General features: G+C 42.5%; 1 protein-coding gene across 1 annotated transcript in view; it reads left to right on the top strand.

Annotated features, from left to right (window-relative positions):
- LOC126235484 (uncharacterized transporter slc-17.2-like) overlaps positions 1–21,073 on the top strand; it is a 353,312-nt gene that overhangs the window by 296,278 nt on the left and 35,961 nt on the right. The window contains exon 8 of the mRNA XM_049944205.1: positions 13,965–14,050. Coding sequence (XP_049800162.1) covers positions 13,965–14,050 — 86 coding nt within the window. The remainder of the gene's footprint in view (positions 1–13,964; positions 14,051–21,073) is intronic.

Here is a 21,073-nt window from a genome sequence, read left to right as displayed (position 1 = left end):
CACATCCATTTCCGAGGCAGGATTCGAACCTGCGACCGTAGCAGTCGCTCGGTTCGAATGAGGAGGTTTCGCGCAGAACCGGAGAGGAAAGGAATATGTGGAAAACACTGGTAAGGAGAAGGGACAGGATGACAGGACACTTGTTAAGACATCAGGGAATAACTTCCATAGTTCTAGAGGGAGCTGTAGGGGGGAACTGTAGAGGAAGACGGAGCTTGGAATACATCCAGCCAATACTTGAGAACGTAAGTTTCAAGTGTTATTCTGAGATGAAAAGGTTGGCATAGGAGAGAAGAGGAATTCTTTGTGGACCTCATCAAACCAGTCGGAAAAGTGATGACTCAGAAAAAAAAATCTTCGAAATGCGGGTCCATGGTTTAAACACTGCGCCACCTCACTCTCTTTCTGAGAAATCAGAAATCATATTACAGCAGGATGGTCGGACGATCACTTGAACAACGCTCACCTAAAGCCTGCACTACAGACCACCTTGGTCGTTAACTCAGAAATCTGCTCACTCTTCCAATCTGCTGTATGATCATGTCAATTTTTTTTCTACAAAAGACACTGCTTCTCTTCCCCAGACACATTGTACCATGTATTAGAGCTACTTTGAGCTCTTTTCGCGTTTGTAGCGCTGGAAGAATTGTTGCTTAAAATGCCACTTTAATTAGTCGAACTCGTCTTTGCGATCCCTACGGGAGCGATACGTAAGGGCTTGTAGCACATTTCTAGGTTCCTCACTTGATACGGGTTCTTGAATAAGTAGGGTTTCTTGGGATAGCTGGCGCCTATCTTCAGTCGTCTGCCAGTACCAATTTTGCGCCAACTCCCTCATGCTGTCCCACGGGTCAAAGAAATCAGTGACCATGCTACCATTCTTTGTACAATTCAACATTCCCTATTAGTTCTATCTGGTACAGGATCCACTCACGTAAACAAAACCATTCTAGGATAGATCGCACGAATGTTTTATAAGAAATCTCCTTTGTAGACTGCAATTTCCTAGTATTCTGCCAATGAACCGAAGTCTGCCTCCTCTTTTACCGACGACGGAAGCAATGTGTTCATTGCATTTCATATCCCCCAGCACATTGTAACAGTCGGGTATTTGTAAGAGTTGATTGATTCCATTTGTCGCTCATTGGTACCGTAGCCGTAGGATGCTGCTTCTTTTAGTTTTCTGAACCGCACAGTTTTACATTTGTAAACATTTAAAGCAAATTGCCAACCTTTTGCACCACTTTGAAATCTTACGACGATCCAGCTGAATATTTGTGAACCTATCTTCAGTCTTAGGCATTTGGCGCTATCTTATTTTCTGAAAAGCGTCTTCACCCGAACTCAAGTTACACCTTTACGGAAAGGATAATCCCCTCGCTGACGTACACATGTGGGAAACTCTCACTTCCTTGAATCAGTAACGAAATTCTCCCATCGAGAGAATACCACTTAAATCTTCCCGCGAGAAGCTGCTTTTTCCGGCTTCCGTAGCAGGAAACGAAAACGTAACAATACGTGAAGAAGCGATTTGAAAGCGGAGACGTATATCTTCCAGATATACAGGGTGATTGAGACCATTTACTCAATCATACTTTGTCACAGCGACTGCGGTCTAATACGCGCTGTACCATGCAGCCACTGATACAATATGCATGGTTTGCTCCCTAGAGTTTGTATACGGTGGAAAAACTCACCCCGTATATGACACTGAAATGTAAATAACAAGTGCGTACACTACTTGAACCATAGTCGTATCGTACCATACCATAAAACAACTTTTGAAAGAAATTCTATCAAATACGGGACAGAAGTTTCAGTTGCTAGAACTGCTTGATTACGTAAAATGCCGAAACCAATGCCAGCACAGCACCCGATATACGTCTGCGTGTTATTACTAATATGGTAATAAACATTTTGGATACGAGGTCCTTCACCATTTGTATAAATTTCACGAACGATATTTCATTTTCAAAGAACACCACTCAGCTTCGTTTCAAAAATTGTGTGCAGCTTGTGTTCGGTATTCGCCCATCATTAGGATTATTAATTTATGAAACCGATGGGAACAACAGTCACAAAAACGGGACTTGACGAAACACGTCATTTACATCTGGTTTCGATTGTTTCATTACATGCGGCGCGATACGTAATAATCATTTTGAGACTCAGAACAAGGTATTGTTACTTATCCGTATTGTATAAAGCTGAAATATACGTTATCCTTGACGACGCTTTTAGTGCGCTAGTTAAAGCCTTCAGTGATAAAGAGGTTCTAAACTCTCAACTGGAAGAGTCCATAACAAGATCTGACGCAGGAGTTCGTCTTCTTCAGAACAAGCAGCGAAAGGTCGTATTAGAACACGGTCATTTGGACACCGTAAGGCACGAAGTGAACTCTTTTTCTTCTTGGATTCACACTGCACCCCCTTGCATTAATATAAGGGGAATACGTAGGAATATGGTATCGAACTAAAAATATCTATGCTTTACTCATGAAAAATATTGTAAAAAATATATTGTACTCATAAAAGAAACGAAATTAAAGTCTCGATACCTTGAGATAGGTATACTTAACTTCGGTAAATAATTGGGCTGCAACCTCTGCATCTCGGTTTGTAAAATCTATCTATAAAAGAGAAAGATAGCCGATTTTAAAAAGTTTTAAATACAAAAAAGTTTGCGTTAAATTAAATAATGCTTCTATTTTAATTACACATTACAATTTTGAAACATTTGGAACTTAAAATATGGAGCTACAGGCACGCAGAACCAACGTTTTATTCAGTTGTTTCGCTGCTAATCTTTTATGTGACTGTAATGACACAGTTTCTCCATTTGAAAATAAGCGGTCTGAGGGCACTGTTGTAGCTGAGGACTTAAAATTTTTAAAACAGATTTTGCACCTTACTTCATAACTATCCATTTTATCAGAAGGCTACCAAGCTTCACATCATGTAGGCGGCATTCTGTTTGCTGATTCAGTAGTTCTTGCACATAAACTGTTTTGAACAACAATCGGAACAAGTATTTAAATAAAAATCAGTTTTAGTATAACAGGTTTCTAAATCGGATTAAAAAGTATAAAATAATTTATCCCAGCCTCATACGGTTCCTTACCTAATAGAGATAGTCCTGAAAATTTGTGATCATGAATTTTTAATAGCTTTGAAACTACTAGTAAGATTTATAAAGAAAAACGTTTAGTGCACACAATAGATAGTAGTAAGGAGGTCCACCATTAATACATCAATTATATATTGCATGTGCCCCACGTTTTTCATTATAACTATTACAACAGTTTTCATATCTATTAAAAATTCACAATCACAGGTTTTCAGGACAGTCTATAAGGGGCTTGGAATCTGTATGGGGCTAGCAGAATTTTTTTATACTTTTTGGTCCAATTAATAGGTGTGACACTAAAAATATATTTTTATTTAAATAATTGCTTTCTGCTTTTTGGTCCTGTGTATGTGAAATTTTTCAATGAATTCATACGTTGTGGTGAAATTAGAACTGAAGCTTGTGTTAAATCTCAAGTTTATTTATGCCTGTCTTTACCTGAGTCAACTAATACAGGGCGTCACAGGAGGAATGGTCATTTTTGAGAATTTGAGAGGGAAGATCGTTCGAAGCATGGTCTTTAAGAACTATGGGCACTTGTTCATCCAAGCTAATGTGTGTACCGTATTAGTGCTCATAGCTTATAGCTCATGTTTACTAGACAATTTTTTCTTGTTTTGGTCCATACTTCCTCCTCTCAAAATACGGAAAGCAAAGAGCGTGTAGCAGAAGAGATTTGTGTCACACTATCGACGATGAAGAAGTGCTTACAACTGTTGCGGTATGCATTTTAGGATCCAAATTTACTAGACCTTTTTGATTCGAGTGATTGTTCGTGTCATACTCTTAAATGTTGACCATTCCTCCTGGGACAACTTGTATTTTGTTTCCTTCTGCGTGTGTCTCGCGCAGTGACCGTGGAGGTAAAAGAGAGATTCCAGGTCAAACGGAGGCTTACCAGCAATGTTCTTTCCGCGAACCATTCTCGGGTGGAACAGGAAGAAAGGGAGAAATGGAAGTGACACACAAAAAGTACCGTCCGCCACACACCAGAGAAGAAAGTGAGTTAATATTGGACTGTCATCCAGTTCTGAGTTCTGTTGAAAGTTTCCAGTCTCTAGCTCATGGAGAAGTTAGTTTAAAATCAATTGCAAAAACTTGTACCGGACGGACAAACGGACAAGAAAGTGGCCTAATGAAAAGTGTTAAAATACACAAGCTGAATCGTGAACGAATTGAGAATGAAACTTTGCCACAGTTGATGAAGAGTCGGAAATGCTCTCGTTCACTCACTCAGTCGCTTGCGACGCAGACTGTTGCTTCGGTTGTTGTCCTGTTGCTGCTCAATTGCTGAAAGTACTGGAAATCAAGCCACGTGCAGACATTTTTGTATTCGATACATCTTCTATAAAGTACTGATTCGAGAAAAAAGTATCAGTTGCGAAGTATCGTAGTGACAGTACCTGTGATTAAAGTGACTGTTTACAAAACTTGTGAATACAGACTGTACATTTAGACGGCCACCATTGTTGTGGGAACGTGGAATTAGCTTCCAGCACGTGAACCGTTTCGTCGTAATCACTACTCAGAGCCTTAAAAGTTCCCAACACACGCATGCAGTCTGGTCGCCATAAATTTTTTTTTTTAACATGAAAGATATGTCCCAGGATTGCCTGTTTATGGTGATTTCAGTGTCTTGATGGTGTTTACGTACTGCTGATATAATGAAATCATCCAAACTGGATGCATACAACAGGTTTTGGTGAGTCCCTTTTTTTCTTATGAGAGCTTTTAACATGGTCTCGATTAATGTTATTCACAGAGGTTGAAAAACTAAATAGTTGCTCCACCGCATTGTATTACCTGCCAATTTCCAAATAATGGCGTGAAGCAAAACACCGAACGTCATTTAAGGTCACTTAAGCACAGCTGAAAGGTGTTCTTTGAAAATAAGATGTCGTTCAAGAGGATTATAATGTGAAAAGAAATCAGAGTCGAACTCAGTAAATTTTGTAAAATATAAAAAAAAAAAACTTTGTGTTCTGCCTTACGGCAGGTCTTGTCATGCGGGAAGCCTCGTCAGAGAGGTCCACCGCATGAACGTCTAGGGAAGTGATTCCAGTGATGGTTCCCCGTTGCCTTCCACTGGTGATGATGAAATGATAATGAGGACAAAACAACACCCAGTCCCTGAACGGAGAAAATCTCCGGGAATCGAACCCGGGCCCCTTGGCGTGATAGACCGCCGTGCCATAACAAAAAATATAATAATGTAGCACCTGATGTATGCTCACATATAGAACCTGGCTTGATCGTCATTTGTTTATTACTCCGTATGACACCTTTCGCGTCCAGCTATCATCAGAACAAAATAAAGAAAAAGAAGGCACAAAGAGCACTCCCCTGCCAACTAATGCACATACAGGTTAGCACGAAACATCGTTAACTGTGCTAATATACACCAAAATAATAACAAGAATAGAGGCGAAGTACCTCGTCAGCAACTGAACGGAATGTTCCCGCGGTAAGTGCCAAACTGAGCATCATGGTGTGTATTAACTACGAATTGTTTCAAGGCAACGCTACAGTAAAATGTGGATTGGCGCACAAATTTAGCGTGAAACGTAAAAGCTGTAGTCATAGGATGAAACGATGTGACAGTACATCAACTTATTCAGAGAGGCGTACGTTGGAAGACTTAAGACTGAATTTGAGGTAAGACAACATATTTCTCAGATAAATTATAGACGTGTAGCAACAAAACTGCTGCGAATGAAGTTTTAATTATACATCCAGACGCGTTTCACCTTTTAACAAGGGATCTTCACTGACGAGGAAAACACGGCAAATGCCACAATCCGATTTCCCAGAAACTTTGCTCAGCGAAAGAGTGCTCAGAATAAGCGAACACGTGTCACGGCTTTTTTGTAGATCGTTTCTGAGAAAACGACCGTCAAAGTTTTCGATATAGTTTAGTGCCTTTTAGCGAGTAAGCAGCTCAACCGAAGCGGTGGCAAAGTGTTTAGGGTCGCGGCTTCACAATTTTGTGCTGCAAGATTATAGTTTTTTTATTTTTGTTTTTCACTTATCTACCTATGTCCATAGAAGAGTACTACACGAATGTTGAAACTTCGTGGCAGATTAAAACTGTGTGCCCGACCGAGACTCGAACTCGGGACCTTTGCCTTTCGCGGGCAAGTGCTCTACCATCTGAGCTACCGAAGCACGACTCACGCCCGGTCCTCACAGCTTTACTTCTGCCAGTATCTCGTCTCCTACCTTCCAAACCGGGCGTGAGTCGTTCTTCGGTAGCTCAGATGGTAGAGCACTTGCCCGCGAAAGGCAATGGTCCCGAGTTCGAGTCTCGGTCGGGCACACAGTTTTAATCTGCCAGGAAGTTTCATATCAGCGCACACTCCGCTGCAGAGTGAAAATCTCATTCTACACGAATGTTTTCCAATGTATACTGAAGTAACGTTACTCGTATTCGTTTACAAATTGCATGCTAAATGAATTAAATAGAAAAAAGTCACTTAATGAATCGAAAAATTATTTGGAACTGTTTTCGGTGAAATTCTCGTGGCGTACCTTGATTCGTGATCAATTACAAGCCTCAGTTTTCGGAAAGCTGATCCGTTATGGTGTGCCGTGAAATTATTGCCAACGCTTAAATCTTCACCAATGTTAAGACGTCTCTTTGTCGCGTGAGACTGATATGAAGAAATGTCACTGTGGTAAACCTACTTTCACGCGATACTCATATTGTTTGCAATATCTGTCTTTAGAATGTTTCTACTATCGGTATAATCCAAGGTAATGCACCAAATATTCCTGAAGAAAGAACATAAGAATTAAGAACTGATATAAGAATGAAATATAAGAATATGATAATTTAGAAAGATTGTAAGCACTGAAACTACCATAGCACATATATTTTATAATAAATGTATGATACTTATTGAGAAGAAATAACAGACCCATTGTCATCTAGAAAAAAACACTGTGTGTAGGTACTAAGAATGATAGCCAATCTTAAGGATTTCCTATTCTGCATAGTGAACATGATACAGAGCTGATGGCACACTTCAAAGTAATATAAAGCGAAAGTAACCTCCAATCACTCAATGTTTATGACTGAGATACCTGAACTGTTGAGTAGCTAGCCGATGTTTTTGTTATGACTTCACATTCGTTGGCATCGCCAACCCACAAGCAAAATGTCATCTTTCAACATAACCTCTCAGGCTGCGCTAGAGATTTATCTGTCACCGCAAAATTCATTTCACAAAATTATATCGAAATGAAAGAAGAAAAAGTGTTCGACTTTCTCTCGATTCACTTTCGGAAGCCCTCTCTCTGCAGCGAAATAAAAGATTATAGCAAATAAACTATCTGTATTACTTCGTCCAGTTGTAGTCAGCTCCCAATGGGAAGACGAATTGGAAACATCAGGCGCAAGTAATGTAAAGTATTAAAGTTGGCTTCAGTCCCACATACCTCGTTTACCTTGGTCTCATAACCTTTCAGTACAAAGGAGAGCTATTTCTACAATCAATCTGATGAGATTCAATCACGGCCGTTTCTCATCTCATTTCTATCGGCTACAACTAAGAAATTCAGGCATTTGTGACTGCAATAATTCTTATGTTGGAGATGTTAATCATTCAATCTATGCTGTTTTCGAGTTCCAGCACCACAGAGGATAATTACACGGAGAATTGAGAAAGCTGACGGTACCATACCCGACAAGCATTAAGCTCTCCCATTACAGAATGGTAAGGCATGTGTTAGATGCTTAATAAGATTTATTTTACTTAGCAAGCTGGAAAGCTAATCACATTTAGAGAAGTAGTAATCACAGATTTGTTGGTTAGTTAAAAATTGATTGATTTTTAACAGTGGTGACTGTACAAAGAAGTCTGTAAACTTTTTTGTAAACAAAATTTTCTAAACTTAAAAGCGTTTCCTATTCTTTCTTTTTACATATAGTAAAGAAATATTGTTTAGTTATTTACTGTCATATGTTCTTTTACATGTGTTCAAAATATAATTTCATCGTAATTATTAATAGCTAAATAGAGCTGTCGTCAAAAAATGAGGCACCTCAAGGTGACACCCGTTTCCAGCAGTCTCCCCGCGCTAAAGCGCATTCATTCGCCCACCTCATAGCTTTGTTGCCATACGTACACTGTTAACAGTGTATTAACTCAGCGCCAGCTGGTGTTCCCGTGCGATATCGTGTGTTCACGTGTGGTTTTAGTCTTCCGTGGTACAGTGTATTGACGTGTGTTTGGCAGTGAGCGAAATGAAGGGGCGATGGCCTTCGTACAGTGCTACTTTGGTCGGGTTGCGTAAAGGGCGAAAAGACATTCGAAGACAATCTAATCGAACGTACTGGCCAAAAGTGAAGGAGCCAGGGATAATATAAATTCTGCGCAAATTCATAAAATGGCAACAAAGCCATGTGGTGTTTCCGAATCGACTGTATTCATTATTATCGGTGTAGTAGCATCGGCAGAACCTCCAGATGTGAGCACTTGTTTTGATTCCCCAAGAAAGGGATATAAAAGGAAGCAGAAATTACGGAATTTGCCGATTTTGACAAAAAGTAAGTGCGTAGAAATACGACAGATAAGAGTATCCGACAGCTAGAAACACACGGAGCGATCTCCGTGAAAAATTTGTTATTCAGGCTCACAGACCTCCGTTTATTGTCTTGTCCGCTCACGTTGTTTTTGATTCAGAAGGTATAATTATAGACAAAAGTGTTTAATGGAATACAGGGACATTGTATCAGTAAGAACGAAGTTCTGCGTAGAATACATTCAACAGTGTTCTGAGGACAATAGTCTTGTGGTTTATGTCGATAAGACTTGGGTTTCGCAAAACTACAGCAAAAATGTATTTTGCTTGACTTAGCCTGAAACTACCTACAGGTATTATAGCGTATATCGGCGACTAGGGTGATGGGTGCAGTGACAAAGGTTCAAAAGAGCTGCAAATACGTTTTTGGGAGGCGGGGAATATTCTCGGTGTTATAAAGGAGAGCCGTCGAAATTAAAACCCAGGCGGCGGCATACAACTACTGGCGCGCTGTCACACACAGAGTTTCTCGTAAATAAAATGAGTTCACACATGATCTGATACCATGATGATGTCTCAGATGTTACCAAAATTAATTTTATAGTTTTCTTAACAAGTTTATCGCTGGAAGTTTTTAAAATGTCCGACAGAACGCAAATTCCTTTTTCGTTACACAGTTGGAATAGTTTCACATCTATTACGGTATATTATTTTTTATCTCGAAATGTTTTCATGTTTTCACGATAAAATATGTATCACAAGTATCTATAAACTTTGAGAATGTTTATACCTTATTTTCATTCCATATATGTCAGTGGTTCTTTTTTTGCACAGGTTCAAGTAAAAAAAATGTTTTTCTTCAAAATTTATTGTAGCCTTAGTTTTTATTTATTTGTTTTCGTAGCAGACGGCAAGAATTTTCTATTGGAAAATACTCCATCATATTCTACACTAAAAATGTCTAATACTTTTTTCGCAGTTTTTAGTAACATTTTGAAACGTCTCTGTTAGATTCGTTTCATACTATTTAACCCCTATTTCGTGCTGTCACGCTCAGTCATTTGTTACTTAGTGTTGTACTTCGTGTTTGTCCGCACACAGTGGTAAACACTTACACCAAAGTATACATATCTGCAATAAGCACATAATCCTACGTACATTACCTTCATTTTGTGCTCCCAATTTTCCTTTCTCTATTATCTGTATGGATGAGTGAGTGAGTGTGCATTGTGAATTAGGAAGTTCGTTACTCCTGCACAGGTTTAAAATTAAGTTGTCAGACTTATCTGTTAGCTGGAATGTGTGTTTGAAGTTTTCTCGTATGTATGTGTTTCATTTCTTCTATTTTTCATTTCGTTTCGGTTTTAAGATTATGTAGCTGTGTTCATAGCATGTGGTGGTAATTTCACAAGTTTTATTCTTAATTCCCCGCGACATTTTATTGCTGTTTGTATCTATACAGTTTACATTTGTGTTCTTGAAGTTTTCACGAGTCTTAGTAATTTTGTTTTCTTCGTGAATATTCACGACATTTGGGGGTGTTTCACGCCAGTGTGCCTTAGTCAGATGTGAAGGGTGATGAAGATTAATTTCTTCACCGGAAAGTATTCCATAGTACTCTTATTCAAATTAATTCAACCATAGCGATAGGGGTTTACCTCTGAGCCTCTGACTTAGTGTCGTGGGCAAAATTCTTTATATCTCTATTCCTGTGTGTGTGAATCTTTTATGTGTGAACTTTTCCCATGCACCCATGCACTTCTAAGATTTCCTTTTCATTTATCACCCTAATGTACCTAAGCACTCAATGTTATAAGCGAGTTAATTAATTAAGAAATAGGCAACGACAGATCATAGTTTATGCTTACTTTGTGAATTTTTGATATGATGTTTTATTTTAATAAACTGTGATGACTGTCTCTCAGAAAAACTTCTCACATTTGGTAAGATCATCTTAACACATTCCACCTGGCGTTTCTGAAACTCCTTATGTTTGTAGACTTTTGTCTGATTATTTTTTTTCTTTTGGTTGAGGCTTAAGCTTCTGCTTGCTCTGAATTATTTGATATATCGTTTGTGCTTAAATTGTTCCCATTGGTCCATTCCATATATTCACATGGATCTTTTTATTAATAATAACACGTTAGTTATGCTTACCAATTCAGTGACTAATTCATTTCTTATATTAAATTTTCCCAATTTTAATTAAATTGTGTGGCGACTCATCAAAATTTTATGGCACACGAAACTTACAATATAATGCAGAGTTCCACATTGGCTAACTTCCCCTAGTCTCTGATTGCAAACCACTATCCAGATAACCACTCACTCATTAATAACAATTTCATTTGAAATCACCATAAACTGACAATGCTGTCACATACTGAGATGAGCTCGAAGTGCCTATTTTCGTGATGTACGCAATAGTGTAATTACTGAAAACTAAATCGTGTAACTGTTGATGGCTAAGTGGTGTAATCATACTGAAAGACAAACAAATAAACTACTGGCCATTAAAATTACTACACCAAGAAGAAATGCAGATGATAAACGGGTCTTCATTGGACAAACATATTGTACTAGAACTGACATGTGATTACATTTTCACGCAATTTGGATGCACAGATCCTGAGAAATCAGTACCCAGAACAACCACCTCTGGCCGTAATAACGGCCTTGATACGCCTGGGCATTGAGTCAAACAGAGCTTGGATGGCGTGTACAGGTACAGCTGCCCATGCAGCTTCAACACGATCCCACAGTTCATCAAGAGTAGTGACTGGCGTATTTTGACGAGCCAGTTGCTCGGCCACCATTGACTAGACGTTTTCAATTGGTGAGAGATCTGGAGAATGTGCTGGCCAGGGCAGTAGTCGAACATTTTCTGTATCCAGAAAGGCCCGTACAGGACCTGCAACATGCGGTCGTGCATTATCCTGCTGAAATGTAGGGTTTCGCAGGGATCGAATGAAGGGTAGAGCCACGGGTCGTAACACATCTGAAATGTAACGTCCACTGTTCAAAGTGCCGTCAATGCCACCGTTTTTAATGCAGCATTTTCTGCCATTTTATCTGAGCACCACGACTATGTAGCTGTTTTTACGGATGGGTCGAAACAAGGGGATTCTGTTGGTTGGTCAGTTGTTTTTCCGGATCGTGTCCTCAAGGTCCTACTGCCTCATACTTTTACTGTCTTTGATGCAGAATTGTCTGCGATCCTGCGGGCACTGGAGCAGATGAGACATTCTTCCTCTCCTGAATTTCTTGTCTGTTCCGATTCACTCAGTGCTATTCACTCACTGCAACGTTTGTATCCGGCAGACAAAACAGTCCAGCCCATCCAGGATGCCCTCCTCCGACTACAGCGACTGGGGAAGGTTGTAGCTTTCTGCTGGGTTCCGGGGCATGTCGGCATTGCTGGGAATGCAAGGGCAGATCTCGCAGCCAAGGAGGCGTGTCTCGATCCACAAGTATCTCAGTGTGCTATCCCCCTGCACGCACTCACCTCGCTGTTGAGCTCACGAGTCATGCGTCGGTGGGAGGATGAGTGGCTGGAAGTGACTGACAATAAACTCCGTATCGACAAGCCCACAACGCGTGTGTGGTGTACTTCCTTTCAGCCCCATCGACGGGACGAGGTTCTCCTCACTCGGCTTCGAATAGGCCACAGCCCTATGACGCATGGCTTCCTGCTCCGGCGAGAAGACCCTCCAATGTGTGGTGCTTGCGGCGTCCAGGTCACTGTGCGCCACGTTTTATTGGATTGCGTTTTATTTTCTGATCAGCGGGCCGCGGCTGACTTGCCACCGGACCTGCCAACTCTTTTAGGCAACACTCGGACGAATGTGGTTAAAGTTTTAAAGTTCTGTGCCATGTCAAATGTCTTTACAAAGATTTTAAGGAGAGGATTTTAATTTGCTCACTGTGTGACAAGCTCGCCCATATTTTATGTAAGTGGCCAGCCAATGACAATTTCAGTGGCATTCTTGTTGCTATGTTTTCCCTTTCCTCCGGTTTTACTTTCTTACGTAGAATTTTCTTTCTTTTACTGTTTTCTTTGTGTGTGTGCTTCCGTTTTCTTAGGTCTGTCCACATTCGTCCCTTTTAATGTGTGTCAGGGCGCTGATGACCTCGATGTTGAGCGCCCATAAGCTCCAACACACACACACGAACAAGAGCTGACCGAGACGTGTAACCAATGGCACCCCATACCATCAGTCCGGGTGATACGCCAGTATGGCGATGACGAATACACGCTTCCAATGTGCGTTCACCGCGATGTCGCCAAACACGGATGCGACCATCATGATGCTCTAAACAGAACCTGGATTCATCCGAAAAAATGAGGTTTTGCCATTCGTGCACCCAGGTTCGTCGTTGAGTACACCATCGCAGGCGCTCCTGTCAGTGATGCAGCGTCAAGGGTAACCGCAGCCATGGCCTCCGAGCTGATAGTCCATGCTGCTGCAAACGTCGTCGAACTGTTCGTGCAGATGGTTGTTGTCTTGCAAACGTCCCCATCTGTTGACTCAGGGATCGAGACGTGGCTGCACGATCCGTTACAGCCATGCGAATAAGATGCCTGTCATCTCGCGTGCTAGTGATACGAGGCAGTTGGGATCCAGCACGGCGTTCCGTATTACCCTCTTGAATCCACCGATTCCATTTTCTGCTAACAGTCATTGGATCTCGACCAACGCGAGCAGCAATGTCGCGATAAGATAAACCGCAATCGCGATAGGCTACAATCGGACCTTTATCAAAGTCGGAAACGTGATGGTACGCATTTCTCCTCCTTACACGAGGCATCACAACAACATTTCACCAGGCAACGTCGGTCAACTGCTGTTTGTGTATGAGAAATGGGTTGGAAACTTTCTTCATGTCAGCAGGTTGTAGGTGTCGCCACGGGCGCCAACCTTCTGTGAATGCTCTGAAAAGATAATCGTTTGCATATCAGAGCATCTTCTTCTTGTCGGTTAAATTTCGAGCCTGTAGCACCTCATCTTCGTGTTGTAGCAATTTTAATGGCCAGTAGTACGTAAATGAAAAAGAAAAGTTAGTTGATTTCGCGGAAGAGATGCAACCACTGCGGCTTGGCAGAGTTGCCGACCGTCCGTCCGTCTGAACTAATACCTTAAGTTACGCCAAGTGCCCTCTGGTACATCCAGAATCCGACAGTTCTCGGAATGTTCTGCAGAAGCAGTGAACCACCGAAAAATTTTCGAAGAGTCGCCTTCCGAACTTTTACCGAGTATCCAGCGTTACGCGGGCAGTGGGCAGGCCGTGACGTCAGCCGTGACGCTGTGTTGCAGGCGTGGTGCTGGCGGTCAGCCAGACGGTGGGCGCCGCGTCCTCACTGGCTGCCGCATACGTCGTCAGCGAGGGGCTTCACGGGGCGGTAAGTCTTCGCTGATGCAATAGTTGCGTACGAAGCTGAAGTTGTAAGCTACAGCCGATGTACGTCGCGGTGTCGTGCCAGTATGACGATAAACGTTTTGGATGCATGGTTCTCTATAGCTTGTATACGAGGGGGGACCCAAAAGAAACCGGATTGTTGTCATAAGAAATTTATTGATGAACCTTTTTACAAAATTACTTCAGTCACCTTCAAAATACTCTCCATTACATGCGATGCACTTGTCAAGTCTCTTTTCCCACTGTTGGAAGCATATTTGGAACTCTTCAAGTTTGATATTGTCCTGTGCCCTTTGCGAAGCTGTTTTTACCGTCTCCACATCGTCATAACGCTCCCCTTTTAGCGTTTTTTTCATTCGTGGAAATAGGAAAAAGTCGCATGGGGCTGGGTCCGGCGAATACGGAGCGTGGGGAACGACAGACCACCTCTGAGATGCCAGACAGTGACTCAATCGTAAGGCCGTGTGCGCTGGAGCGTCGTCGTGATGCAGAAACCAGTCCCCTGATCGCCAAAGTTCCGGGCGTTTCCTCCTCACATCCCCTCGCAGACGCCTTAAAACATCCAAATAAAAGTGCTGGTTAAGATTCTGGCCAGGAGGTACGAATTCCCGATGCACAATTCCACGAACATCAAAAAAGACAATGATCATCGTCTTCACATTTGACCTCACTTGCCTCGCTTTTTTTGGTCTGGGAGAGTTGGGAGTCCTCCACTGGCTTGACGCTTGCTTGGTTTCTGGGTCATACCCGTAACACCAACTCTCATCCCCTGTAATGACTTTGTTCAAGAAGTTTGGATCACGTGCAATCTGTTTTCAGGTGCTGACACACATTCATGCGGATGGTTTTTCGCTCCTGTGTGAGAACGGGGCGTGACTCGTGCTTGGGTAGCTCAGATGGTAGAGCACTTGCCCGCGAAAGGCAGAGTTCCCGAGCTCAGATTTCATCTGGCAGGAAGTTTCAGCATGACATCGCCGGCAGCGCCGCCCCTGCACTCTCTGACCATATCCGTGGGACCCTAGACAATTGAAAACCGTTGCCTGATCCGGTGAGTGCCGATTTCAGTTAGGAGGAGCTGATGGTAGAGTTCTGGTGTGGTGCAGGCCCCACGAAGCCATGGATCGAGGTTGTCAGCAAGGCATTGTGCAAGTTGGTGGTGGCTCCATAACGGTATGGATTGTGTTCACTTTGTATGGACTGGGTCCTTTGGATGTTCGGCTATTTGGAGACCATTTGTAGCCATTCATGCACTTCATGTTCCCAAACAATGATGGAAAATTTATGGACGTCATTGCGCCTTGTCACTGGACACAGTTGTTCGCGACGGGTTTGAAGAACCTTGTGGGCAATTTGAGCGAATGATTTGGCATCCCAGGTCTCTCGACATGAATTCCATCGAATATTTATGAGGCATAGTCGAAAGGTCAGTTCGTGCACGAAATCCTGCACCGGTAACGCCTTCGCCATTATGGACTGCTATAGAGGCAGCTTGGCACAATATTTCTGCATGGAACTTCCATAGACCTGTTGGGTCCATGCCACGTCGAGGTGCTGCACTACCCCGGGCAAAAGGAGGTCTGACACGCGATGCTAGGAAGTATCCCATGACTTTTGTCACCTCAGTGTCACTTAAAATAACACCTACCAGCTGCGCTTGAATAATTTTTTCCGATTGGTATTAGACCTTAGCCCATCATCTGCAGAAGTATAAAACTTCTAGTTCACCGGGTTTACAGAATTTGCAGGTTTAGAGAATTTTTTTGATGAGGTTGATTGGAATACATTCTTTGAAATTCTGAAGGTAGCAGGGATAAAACAGCGAAAGAAATGATTTTTTTCTACAACTCGTATAGAAACAAGACTGCAGTTAGAACGGTTGAAGGTACGAAAGGAAAGCACTGGTTTAGAAGGGAGTAAAGTATGGTTGTAGCATCTCCCCAATGTTAGTCAGCCTGTACATTGAGCAAGCAGTAAAGCAAGTCAAGCAGAGATGTGGGGAGCGAATTAAAATTCTGAGAAAAGAAATAAAAATTTTGCGGTTTTCCGACGCTGTTGTTATTGTGTCAGAGACGACCAGGACTGGTGAGACCGGTTGAACGAAATGAGTACTGACTTGAAAATGGTTCAAATGGCTCTGAGCATTATGGGACTTAACATCTGAGGTCATCAGTCCCCTAGACTTAGAACTACTTAAACCTAACTAACCTAAGGTCATCGCACACATCCATGCTCGAGGTAGGATTCCCACCAGCGACCGTACCAGCAGCGCGGTTCCGGACTGAAGCGCCTAGAACCGAGGGCCACAGTGGCCGGCAAGATGAATATCAATAAAAGTAAAACAAGGAAAATGGAATATTGTGAAATTAAATTAGCTGTTGCTGACAGAATTCGACTGGGAACTGAGACCCTAAAAGTAGTCGACGGGGTTTGTTATTTGGGCAGCAAAAATTACTGACGATGGCCGAAGTAAGAGAGGATATAAAATGCAGACTGGCAATAGCAAGAAAAACGTTTCTGTGAAAGAAAATTTCTTAACATCGAATATAAATTCGGTTGTGTTAACTCTTTCCTGAAGGCAACCGTAAGAAGCGTAGCACTTATGGAAGGGAAACGTAAACGATAAACAGTTAAGACAAGAGGAAAATAGAAGCTTTTGAAATGTGGTGCAACAGAAGAATGTTGAAAATTAGATGGGTAAGTCGATCATTAACGAGGAGGTACTGAATTGTTTTGTGGAGACAAGAACTTATGGTACAAATTGACGAAGGTAGCCATTGGTTAATAGGTCACTTCCTGCGGCATCAAGGAATCGTCAATTTGGTAAGAGATATAAGCGTGGGTGGTAAAAATTGTAGAGTGGTAGCAAGGATTGAATACAGTAAGCAGGTTCAGTGGATGTAGGTTGCAGCAGCTACACAGAAATGAAGAGGCTTTCACAAGACGCATTAGCGATTAGAACTGCATCAAACCAGTCTTCGGACTAAAAACCACAAATACAATGACCCTGGTTACTTCTTCACATCACTATGATGCGGCGAAATTCCTAAACATCAAGAAAAGGCTGAAAATAAAATATTCTAGAATGAGATTTTCACTCTGCAGCGGAGTGTGCGCTGATATGAAAATTCCTGGCAGATTAAAACTGTGTGCTGGACCGAGACTCGAACTCGGGACCTTTGCCTTTCGCGGGCAAGTGCTCTACCAACTGAGCTACCCAAGCACGACTCTCGCCCCGTCCTCACAGCTTTACTTCTGCCAGTACCTTGTCTCCTACCTTCCAAACTTTACAGAAGCCCTCCTGCGAACCTTGCAGAACTAGCACTCCTGAAAGAAAGGATATTGCGGAGACATGGCTTAGCCACAGTCTGGGGGATGTTTCTAGAATGAGAATTTCTAGCTTACTCTCCAATATTTTCAGTCTCTTCGTGGCGTGTCCACTCCCACAGGACCAGGCAGATGTAATGAATTAAACCAAACTGAACGTGATGTGTCTTCTAAGTCTTATCACTGTCTCCATCATGTTTAGATTAATTTTACTGACAGAGGGTTCTCTAATCGTTTGTCTGTACTCTGTTCTCTGTCGGAGTTCTGATGGGCTAAATTTATCTCGTGGTAAAATTCTTTAAACTCAGAAAAAAGTATCACTTATTTCCAAATCAGATATGTATTAGATGAAATCTTCTCGAGTTATGAACCGAATGGTGGCGTCATGTTGTCGCAACGTTTTGTAGAGTTTCATACTCGTCATCTGTGCCTGAAGATAACGAAGAGGAGACTCGTCGAAACGTTGCGACAACAAGTAGCCACCATTTGGTTGATAAACCGAGAAGGTTTCATCAATGTAATTTACCGAGGAAGCCGGCATCGCTATACAGATATTTGTATCTAAGCGCCATCTTCACTCACATCAATGCATTCTGTCCAGATGGGTGAACCATCTTTTTATTTTCTCAGTTAAAAAGATTGCTCCAGTTCTGCGTAATACGAGTGCCACTAATCAATTTTTACAAAAACAACGATAGAAATATATTTTTTGTACAAATTGCTTTACTGTTTATCAAAACATCCGCCTTCAAAATGTATACCAGTCATCGAAACAGTTTTCCCACATAGCTGTTGGTACCTCAAAAATGTGATCATGAAACGCTTCAGTTGCTTGTTGATGTGAAGAAAATCTTTTGTTTGGCATATGGGAACAAAAATAAGTTGTTGGACGACATAGCGGGTTAATACGGGCGATGACACATATTTGCCGGCCAGAGTGGCCGAGCGGTTCTAGGCGCTACAGTCTGGAACCGCGCGACCGCTACGGTCGCAGGTTCGAATCATGCCTCGGGCATGGATGTGTGTGATATCCTTAGGTTAGTTAGGTTTAAGTAGTTCTAAGTTCTAGGGGACTGATGTCTTCAGAAGTTAAGTCCCATAGTGCTCAGAGCCATTTGAACCATTTTTTTACACATATTTTTCGATATTTTTCTCCTTCAAATGACCAAAAGTTTGACGTGATCTTTGAGTGGTGGTATTTGTTCTTCGATCCTGCAGTGGTTCAATTTTGGGTCCATTCCTGTTCGTTGTAAATGTGTCCTATCTCGGGAACCATTCCGAACATATATATATATATATATATATATATATATATATATATATATATATTCTCTGGTGCTTAGGCGGATATTTGCAGTTTCGTTTTCGCAATGAGTAACTGGAGTCAGCCCAAACAAATAATGCTCATCTGTTATTTCACAGCCGGCCGGAGTGGCCGAGCGGTTAAAGGCGCTATAGTCTGGACCCGCACGACCGCTACGGTCGCAGGTTCGAATCCTGCCTCGGGCATGGATGTGTGTGCTGTCCTTAGTTTAGTTAGGTTTAAGTAGTTCTAAGTTCTAGGGGACTTATGACCACAACAGTTGAGTCCCATAGTGCTCAGAGCCATTTGAACCATTTTTTGTTATTTCACGCGACGTCCACTACCGACTGACAGTGGCGGCTTGTTTCATGCTAGGAGCAAAATGGTTTTTAAAGCGATATTTTACATGCACATTCGAATGAGTGGTCTCAAGTTAGTCTAGGGCGATATTTGGTTTATGGATATGTATTAACAGAAGGAAAAAACAGCGGCAGTTACTGAGCACCGCTGCTATGTGGCGCTAGCAGTCAAATGGTTCAAATGGCTCTGAGCACTATGGGACTTAACATCTATGGTCATCAGTCCCCTAGAACTTAGAACTACTTAAACCTAGCTAACCTAAGGACAGCACACAACACCCAGCCATCACGAGGCAGAGAAAATCCCTGACCCCGCCGGGAATCGAACCCGGGAACCCGGGCGTGGGAAGCGAGAACGCTACCGCACGACCACGAGATGCGGGCGCTAGCAGTCAGCTGGGTCTGGGCAGATGTGTAACCATAAACCAAACATCATACTAAACTAATTTGGGACCTCTCAATCGTATGGACACGTAAAATTCGTCTAAAAATCCGTTTGCTCGTAAAGGGAAACAAGCCGACACTTTCCGTCGGGACTGTGCTTCGCGCGAAAGACGCGATGAGCACTATTTGGCTGGGCTGACTCCAGTTACACACTGAACAAACGAAATTGCAAATATCTGCCGGAACATCAGAGAAAATAGAATTGAAGGCCCATGGGAGAGGCAAAGTACATGTGTGTATAGATGCCCATAGTTACGGTGCCAGTTTCAAAACTCTGTAGAAACAGAACCACCGCTCACAATGACCTCAACTTTGAACAAAATATTACTGACGCAGGGGGAACATCACGGAAAAAGATTTAACGAAAATTTTACCAATAGATGGCACTGTAATCGTCAGAATATGCACACCAACAGACGCGCGGCACACGGCTGTCCCTCAGCTTGCGTCCGAAACGCCCAACATGGCTGTATCCACGAAGGATCGCGTGCTGCTGGTAAAGCTCTTCTACGATAATAGAGACTGTGCGCCAGTAGCCCCGCAGAAGTTCCAGACACTCAAGGGTGTTAAAAAGGCTAAGGGTCTGTAGAAAATGATTACAAAATTCGGAAAGACGGGTTCTTTTCAAGTGCAATGTGGCAGAGGGAGGAAAGCAGTTGATCCGACGTCTGTGGAAGATGTGTCCACAACATTAAACGAGGGGTCGAGAGGTGGTGTGTAAACATGCAGTGCACGGGAATTTGCCCGAACGTTGGACATGTCTACGAGTACGGTGCGTAAAATCCTATGAAACATCTTGCACTGCTATCCGTACAAAATCACCCATGTTGAGGATCTGCTTCCTGCAGACCCCCCAGCAAGCAAGCGTTTGCTGTACAATTTCTTGCTCGTATGGAATTGGACAGTGAATGTCCGTGGAACATTCTGTGAACAGACGAAGTCCATTTCCATCTCCGAGGACATTTCAATATGCAGACCTGCAGGATATGGGAACAGAAAATCGGTACGCACATCAAACGATACCACTTCATTCAGCAAAGGTGACTGTGTAGTGTGTGTTGGTGGCATCGTTTACTGTCGGGCCCGTATATTTTTTCGAGGAAATGAGATCTACTTTACCTCTAATGTCACTGGTGAACGCTATGACAGTCTTCTTCGCACAAGTGTCATCCTTCAACAGCGTGGATGGGTGGGTAGGATCATTTTTATGCAAGATGGCGCTCCTTCGCACATTTCACAGCCAGTGAAACGGCAGCTGCAGAGGCATTTCGGAAATGCCGGAATTATCGGGCGTCATTTCCCTACGGTCTGACCGTCCAGGTCACCTGATCTTAATCCGTGTGACTTCTGGCCATGGGATTACCTGAAAGATGTTGTGTACACTGCTCCAATCACGAACATAGATGAATTGAATGCACGCTCTGCGCAACGCTTTCTGCATGTGACTGCCGAGACACTCTGACTTGATTTGGAACATGCTGTTACTCGGTTTCGACGTGTGGCAGAAAACGGTGAACAGCATGTTGCACATGCCTTGCGCCAGTCTCACGACGGTTAGAAACCGATCTCATTTTGC

The sequence above is a fragment of the Schistocerca nitens genome, chromosome 2, assembly GCF_023898315.1.
Source record: "Schistocerca nitens isolate TAMUIC-IGC-003100 chromosome 2, iqSchNite1.1, whole genome shotgun sequence".
Taxonomy (NCBI): domain Eukaryota; kingdom Metazoa; phylum Arthropoda; class Insecta; order Orthoptera; family Acrididae; genus Schistocerca; species Schistocerca nitens.
The sequence above is the reverse complement of the archived record's forward strand: the minus strand, read 5'-3'. Positions and strand labels throughout refer to the sequence as shown.